Genomic DNA, 8,372 nt, shown 5'->3' with positions numbered 1-8,372 from the left:
CCTGGCTTTTACCTCTTTCCCTGCCAGATAAAAGTCCCACCACGGCCGTGGGAGCTGCACTGATGGGGTATTTCTCTCTGGAGGAGGAAGGGATCCCCCTCAGCCCTCCTCTTCCCTCCCCCAAAGAAATGATGCTCCATGGAACTGGGTCTCCCCGGGGTCTAACGCTGGTCTGAGCCGCGGGGGGCTGGGGAAACAGCCGACACCTCCGACTGCATCGGAATCCCTCGAGGCCTCGAATGAAAGCTGTTACATCAGTAAATTAAAAAAAAAAAAAATCCAACAACAGAAAACACAGCCCCAAACCTGGACGTTTACACAGAAAAAGAGCATCACAAATTCCTAATGTAAGCACCGGCCAGCTGTGCGCACTTGTAAAGTTGTTATAATCCCCCTCCTTGGTATAAACAGGAAAGTACATAATATAAAGCAACAGGCCCGCGTCCACAAATACCGACCCTCCTCCCGCGCCTGCCAAATTCCCCCTTTCATGAAGCTCCTTGCAGCCCCCGGGCGTCTCCCCCCGGCTGAGCCCGGGGCTGAGCCTGGGGCGAGCTCGGGACTCGCCCTCCGCCCGCTCCGGGGTGGCCCCGTCGCTGCGAGGAGGAGGAGGAGGAGGAGGAGGAGGAGGGCTCGACAGGGCCGGGCCCCGCCGCTTCTCCGAGCCGGGTCCAACATGGGGAGGTGCAGGGTCCGGCCGGCGACCCCCACCACACCTGGGCCCCCCCTTCCTCCGCACTCCAGACATTCCCTTTTCCTTCCTCCCCGTCGCAGCGCTGCCTCCTCCTCTCATCCATCCCTTTTTCTTCTTTTCTTTCGATTTTTGTCTTTTTTTGTTGTTGTTGTTGTTTAATGCCCCGTTTTCCCGCGGGGACCCTTGCCCGCTGCTCCCCGAGCTCCAGCAGCGTACATCCTGCTCTGCTGTGTGTGCTTACAGCGTCAAAGGGTGGACGTGATATTTCAAACATCAGATCAGTGCGTTTATATATTGGGTGCCCGGAAATTTTTCCAAATAAACACAGCTTGATTCGACTTGGGTGGGCAGACTTATCAACAGACTAATTCTATAAACAAATGAAGGAATAACCCGGAGACCATTGGCTGGTACCAGCAAGACACGTGGAGAGAGCTTGGAGTTTTGTAGCAATGAAATTTTAATTAATGTGGGTGGGCTGAGAACACAAACGACTGTTTATCGGAGACAATTTATTTTCCAGTGCTAAGTCAACATATAATAGCAAACTTACAACAATTATTTAACTTTTTTTTTTTTCCTACTTTTTTTTTTTTTTTTTTTTTTAAGAGCTATGAAGCAGGGACAGAGGCAGAGCGAGCTCCTTCAGGCAGGGCTGGGATCTGAGCGCGCACAAATAGCTCCCTGGTGGACTCGTCCCAGGTTCCTTGCCCTTCCCCGTCCCTTCTCTCGGCTCTGAGGGGGAAGACCCGGAGCTCAGAGCCCGCCGGCCATGAGCCACATCTACAGCAGCCACCTCTCCCCCATGGGCAGCCCCTCCATGGTCTATCTCCCGGCCGCCCTGGGCTTTGCTCCCAGCGGTGCCATCTCCCGGCAGGACCCCCCGCAGAAGCCCCCCTACAGTTACATCGCCCTCATCGCCATGGCCATCAAAGAGGCTCCGGAGCAGAAGGTGACCCTCAGCGGCATCTACCAGTTCATCATGGACCGCTTCCCTTTCTATCACGACAACAAGCAGGGCTGGCAGAACAGCATCCGCCACAACCTCTCCCTCAACGACTGCTTCGTCAAGGTGCCGAGGGAGAAAGGACGGCCCGGCAAGGGCAGCTACTGGACCCTGGACCCCCGCTGCTTGGACATGTTCGAGAACGGCAACTACCGCCGGAGGAAGAGGAAGCCCAAAGCCCCGGGGCCACCGGAGGCGAAGGGCGGCGCAGCCCCGCGGACGGCGGGCACCCGGGGCCGCCCGCCCGCCCCGACGAGCCCAAGAGGGCCAAGGGGAGCGCGGCGGCGGACTCGGGCGACGAAGGGGTCCCCGGGCCGGGCGGGGGGGAGGCGGCCCCCTCCGGGGGTCCGCCCCGCTGCGGCGGCGCCCCGGCCCCCGCCGCGCCCCGGCCCCCCGCCGCCGTCCCGCCGCACAAGAGCGGCCCGCGGGGCCGCAGCTTCAGCATCGAGAGCATCCTCGCCCAGGGGCTGCGGCAGCCGCCCCCCGGGGCAGCACCCAAGGCGGCCCGGGAGAGCCCGGTCGGTTGCCTCGGCGGCTCCTTGGTCGCCAGCGGGGGCTTCGGGCCGGCCCTCAACGCCTCCCTCATGCTCGACTCCCAGGTGCACGGGAGGCTTTACCACATCGGCATCCCCTTCCTCTCCTGCTTCCCTCTGCACTTCTCCGAGGCGGTATTTAATTTTCAGTAGTCGGCCCGTAATTATACTCCCCCCCCCTACCCCCCCGCCCCGATCGCTGCTCGAGGGGCGCGATGGGAGGGAGAGACCGGACTCAGACCTCACCAAGCGGGTAAAGATTAAAAAAAAAAAAAAATCGATGGTAGAGGTGACTCAGGATTTCAGGGCATTTTCAAGGCACGTCTTGCTGCGAAGCTCTCTTTAGCGATTGCCTTCCCCCCCCCGCCAGATGGACTGTTCAAGGTAAAACGATTTTCTTTTCCCGTGGGCGGTGGAGGGAGAGGGGCAGCCGGGGGGTCCCACGCCGGCCTCCGAGCGCCGTCGGGTTTATTCTGCACCTTTAGTCTTTGCATCCCTCAGGTTTCTCAGACCTTGTTTCTGCCGAGCCCTTCGGGTCTCCAATCTTCTTCTTGTATTTTTTTTTTTCTTCTTTTGAAAACCAAACCCGCCCCTGCCATCCCTGGGGGAGGAGGCTGAGTTTTGTTTTCCAGTTAATACCAACGGGTCCCTGCGCATAATGATTCCTGATATTGCCCTACTGGCCCAGTGCTCCGAGTGGGTAAAAGGCAGGTAACCGGAGCTGAAATCGGGGCAGATCAAACAATCCAGGCTCGTTCTGCACAATCCTGCTTGCTTTGGACTCAGCACTGTATATAACTCCTGGCGTTAACTCAAGCTGGTTTCCTGCCTAGCACTTGTGCTTCTCGAATATCGCGATAGCGTTTCTGTCTCACTGATGTGGCCGGAGAGAGGGGAACGGACGGGCAAACACCTTGTGAACGTGGACATGCGGCCGGTTTCTGTGTTTTGCTGGGATCTGTTGGTTCTGACCAAAAAAAGACTGAAGCAGCATTGTGGAGGCTGGTCTTGGTGTTTTGGAGTAGCTGTGTTAACAACCCGGACAACTACCAGGACAAAAATAAAAAGACATCAGCTGCATTGCTAAAGTTTTCTTTTTTCTTAAAGAAGGAAGAATCCAGACATATCGCAAGCAATCAGGAATATTTTTTTTTTTTGGTCATAAATAGAGGCTTTTTGTATATTAGTGGAAAAATGCCCTTTTGGAAAAAAAAAAGTCTATATTCTCAATTTTCATTATGAAACCGAACCTATATCCAATAAAAGTATTTTCTTCAGGACTGTGGCTGATGTGTTGTAAAACACCTCTCGGCTCGTGTGGCCAGAGGGCCGAGGAATGGGGCCTGATGCTGGACACAGCAGCCACCTCTGGTGCAAATATCCTGCTGATGGTATGATGGACCACGCTGCCAGGAGGAGGTAAAAGGTGGGAGACCTTAAAAATAGAATCCTGGGAAACCACCAGTTTCTTGCAGCTGAGACAAAGTTTCCTGAAATGATTCTTTTTCTCCTTCCCTCCTCTCCCTCCATCCCATCCGGTCTCACTAGCAAAGCCTGTCCTTAAATTAGCACCTGGACTATTGGAAATCTGGGTTTCTCAGGTGAGTTGTGATTCAGCTTTTGCAGAGGAAGGCCAGCATCAAACTGCCCTGACATCCAGACCAGGAGCTCAGGGGGGCTCATTTCAACACAAGGCAAAGATCTCTCATGTGGGGAAGTTCAGAACATTTCCAAAAGGTGGGAACTGATGTGGTTTCCCAAAAGAAAAGATGCTCGTAGGCGGATCCCTGGATAGGCAGAGCTACAGCTTCTCCCTGTGAAAAAAAAAAGAATAAAAAAGGAGACGGAGGCTTTTTTATAGATTTGCAAGGCAGACTTTATTTAAATAAAATCCTTTATGTGCTTCCTATTTCTGACAATTCCTGTTTGAATATCTATTGTCTGTTCTTCAGAGCTGTGGCACAAAATTAAAAAAAAACCCCACACTTGTAAAGTGAAGGTGTCACTGCCCAGTCAAAGCCATATGTGCCCCCACAATTTACAGGGCTGGGCAAGTGCTGAGAGGGTTAATGCTCTCTGCATCAAATCCCTTGTCCCTGCAGTGCCACTCCCGTGTGTAATCAGAGACAGGTATTCTGGCAAGTTAAATAAGTGGCCACCTTGCAGGGAGGTTTCTGCTCAAGGCTTGGGCCTGACATCATCAGGCTTTTTCGGAGTCCATGTGGTAACATCACTCACCGGGAAGCTGCAGGAGTAGGGAAAAGATCCAGCTCAGTTCTTGCCCAGCAGAGACCTCAAATCATCTCTCCACCCCCAGCTGCCTGTATGTACTAAGACTGGGATATGGTGTGAAACTGGAGGTTAACGCTGCTTCCAAGGATGTGCTGAGCTGGGTCTCCCTCAAGCTCTAGAGGTGGTTCCCGCAGGTGGGAATCCTGCATTCCAGATCTCCCTGCAGACTGGCCCACGGAAGGTTTTTACCCTCAGAAAGTAGTTTTTAATGCTCTCAGTCACAAGGTGGTTTATTCCTAGAAAAATCTTTTTGCTTCTTTAAAAACCCTGAAGAAGCCGTGGGTGTTCCTATCAGGCATGGGGAGAGCTGTGTGGGACACGGGCTGGTGCTGAGCAGCCTCACCACCCCCGGGCATCCGCATGTGTCCGGGAGGTGCTGGCAAGCAGCTGCTGCCAGCAAAAGCGAGTGCTTGCTTCTGTGTGCATGAGAACAGCCCACCACAAAGAAAAATCCACTAAATCCCCCCCAAAGCACTTTTAACCTGCATCTTCAGGGTCCCCTGCTTCCCTTTCTCCTGACTTGGCACCCCAGCTGTGACCCTCCCTAGTTTTGGCACCTCTCAGCTCCTATTCCAGCTCCAAAATACCTTTTTTGGGCCTGTGAAAACGGCTTTTATTCCTTTCCTACTCGTACAGGTATATCCCCTCCACTTCAGGGCACTTTCCATACAAGAGCAGCTTTCAGTGGCAGATCTCGGTCAAAAATTCATCTGAAGGAGTACATCTCACATTAGGATTGCAACTTGATGCGTACACAACGTATATTTTTATCACAGGCACGTTTTTTTGAGATTCAGCTTTTTTCTGTGCAACGGGAATTTCTTTTTTTTTGTGAAGCTTCACTCATGGTGACATTTGATTTTGTTTCTGTTTTGTTGTAGTGGAGCGGGACCAAGTACAGCTGCAGCGTTTAAAAGCCACACTTGGGCCTGATTTTGGTTTCACTCGGGAGAGTAAAATTAGTAAACTGAACACATGCTGCACAAAAGTGACACTAACTAACTCAGAACTGAGTGAACGAGTGGCAATTTGGAATTAATTGGGATCAGGCCATTGATGTGACTTGCAGGGGTTGAACAGTGAGAAAAAGGGTCTTAGTGCCAACGTGCAGAATGACCAAACCACACACGCCTTTTGCACGTCATCTGTTTATATAGAGAGGAGAAGAAGTGATGGTACAATAAAATCAACAGTGTAACGTGGAGAAATAAGTGTCCGTGTCAATACACCGGCATCTGCCATTTGGATGTGACTGAGCATCCGTTAATCCTCTATATATCGTGTGAATTTTGGTGCTGTGCGACATGGACAACGTGTCATGCAAACGTAAAGGATTTGACAATCCGTCGTATAATTGGTGTCAATGGTTTCACACCTGCTCCACAACCCAAAAAAGCAGTTGCCAAATGCAAAACTGCTGCTCAGTATTTAACTCATCCCTGGAATCTTCCCCCTCCCGGCTTTCCCAGCCTCTCGGGGTTGGCTATAAACACAGGTTTGAAATACTGTGAAGAAATGTAGAAAATAGCCTATGATGCAGTATAAACAGCATACTTCTTGTGTGGGCGACATATATGCCTTTCCGTTCCCCTGGAGAGGAATGACCTCTCCCAACCAAGCATGGTTTCACGTCGCCAAGGTCTGCAGCCAGTTTTAACTCGTAGGAGCAGAGAAGAGCGCACAGTGGCAGAGGCTCACAGCAGAGTCCTAAAATTCATGGAGCCACTTCGCTCCAAACGGCGGTTTCCCATGAAAGGAACTGAAAATTTGGCATATTAAAATAATTCAGGAATTTAATTTCTCCTAAATGGGGCTTCCAGTCTTTAAATACGCTCAGTGTGTGTTCTCTTAAAGTTGGTCCCATAGCATATTAAAAAATAATCAAGTATTTACACGTGAGCAGAAGCCACTTTCAGACTTGTCACTCAAAATGCATGTCTGATTTCCAGGTAACATAACTTTGTAAATGCTTCAACTGCTCCCCCACCTCCTTTTAATAGTTAATTCTCCTTCCATCCTTTATCAAGGAAGACACATAATGGAGAGAACATCCCTTTTCACACCAAAACCCACTGACCTCCTGCTAATTGCTCCTAAGCCTGTTGTGAAGAGCAGCCAATTCCCAAGAAACCAGAGGGGGAGAAGGATCTGCTTCGTTACTTGATTCATAGCCCTGCACACCCAGAAAAGAGATCTCCAGGGAGACAGCGTTTTGGATATTAAACAGATCACATATTTGATTTTAAGCGAAAGACCAAGAAGACAAGATCACAGAATTAGAGAAGTTACAGATGGAAAAGGTCTATGAGGTTACGCAATCCATCAGTCTGGACATTGCATAATTGCTCCCCACAGTATATTTTTAGTGCTTTATCCAGACAAATCATTAAGTGCTTTAAAATGGGCCAGATTCCTCAAACGCAATGCGTGCTAAGTCACAGCTGATTCCAGCGAGGCTCGGAGCCGGCAGTGTCGAATAAAACACCAGAAGAAAGTTTTGTGCGGTCAAGGTGAACAGAGTGGACTCTTCCAGAAATAAATACAGGTCTGATTCGGTATTCCTTAATGGAATCCTTCCTAAATTGGCTGAATCATATCTCTTGAATCTAATTTTTGGATCACACAGAACAATGCATCCTTACTTATTCAGATGTTCACTTACTCCAAAGTAAAACATCGTTAACGTTCATGTGAACGCCATTTGTTTTAAGCCAGCTTCAAAGCCGGTCCAGTAAAGCGTAAAGAATGTTTATTTAAAATATAGTTGCTAAATTTAGCATGAGCTTGGTTAGCCTAAATCTTAGCGACATTTTTAGAGAGCACATTGCGAATCAGGAATGCATGGAGAAATAAATAAACTTTCCCACATTTTTGGAAATCGAGTAAGAATTTGCAAGTTATTTCTTGCTCGGGCAATTTCTGTGGATTGGAAAGCGTTACGAATAACGCACATTTCCCACTAAACAGGCGGTTGAAAACACAATGCTAATAATTTTCATTGCAATTTCCTTTCAAATAATGCTCCCCGAAGGAGGAAACAACACTATTAGCAGTCAGCTATTGTTACAGAAATTATGCCGAGCACCAACGTGGCTCAGTATGTGCTCAAGCTCTTTGCAAAGCGCCGAAAAGTGCAACGGAGCTGTGGCTGGCTACGAGCCACGTTCAAACCCCTCCGAAGGAAATCTTACATTTGAATTAGGTCCTGTGCCTCTTCCTAGTAATTATGATGCTGGATTTTACACCCGCCCCTTGCACATCGGTTGCCGAAGTCCTCCGGCCGGATCCTCAGCCGGGTTAAATGCCAGCCTGCCTGCGGGATGAGCATTTAGACAGAATGCAGATTATTTTAAGCTTTTCCTTTCCTTTCTTCCAGCATCATTTCCCTGAGTTCATGCAAGTAAGAGAGGCACATCTGGGCCATCTTTATGTTAAATGACACTGCCCTAGAGAAACAAGCAAACATGAGCAAACTTGTGATGGTAAGAAGTTAAACTCTCTCTTATCGGTTCAGTGTCAGAAGGTTGGAATCCAGATGCTCAGTTTTCATCATCTCCCTCTGTCCTTTCCATCTTTTGGTTAGTGCGAGTACCTGTTTCTGCTCCTGAGGTGGGAGAATTAGAGCTGTACCGCTCACAGGGCTACAAGGCAAAAAGGATGTGGACAAGTGTCCCCCGTTGCCACCAAAGATACTTGTGGACTTTGGTGGGATTGGGATCAGCTCCTCACCAAGCAGACAGGTGAAGTAAGGGGACATGGAAGAAAACACCAAGGGTCTCTTTTTTTTTTTTTTTTTTTTCCCCTGTCCACCACTTCCACTGGTTTTAGGAAGCTTCAAGCATCTGCA

The 8,372-nt window shown here is 49.8% G+C and overlaps 1 protein-coding gene across 1 annotated transcript; it reads left to right on the top strand.

Moving 5' to 3' along the window:
- Positions 1-1,466: 1,466 nt before the first annotated feature.
- On the top strand, positions 1,467-2,386 carry FOXL1 (forkhead box L1). Its single transcript, XM_086621224.1, is given in 2 exon segments — positions 1,467-1,910; positions 1,913-2,386. Coding segments are annotated over 2 exon segments (918 nt in total).
- The last annotated feature ends 5,986 nt before the right edge of the window (positions 2,387-8,372 follow it).

Source organism: Tauraco erythrolophus, chromosome 15 (assembly GCF_009769465.1).
Source record: "Tauraco erythrolophus isolate bTauEry1 chromosome 15, bTauEry1.pri, whole genome shotgun sequence".
NCBI lineage: Eukaryota > Metazoa > Chordata > Aves > Musophagiformes > Musophagidae > Tauraco > Tauraco erythrolophus.
This window is presented reverse-complemented; position numbering and strand designations above follow the sequence as displayed.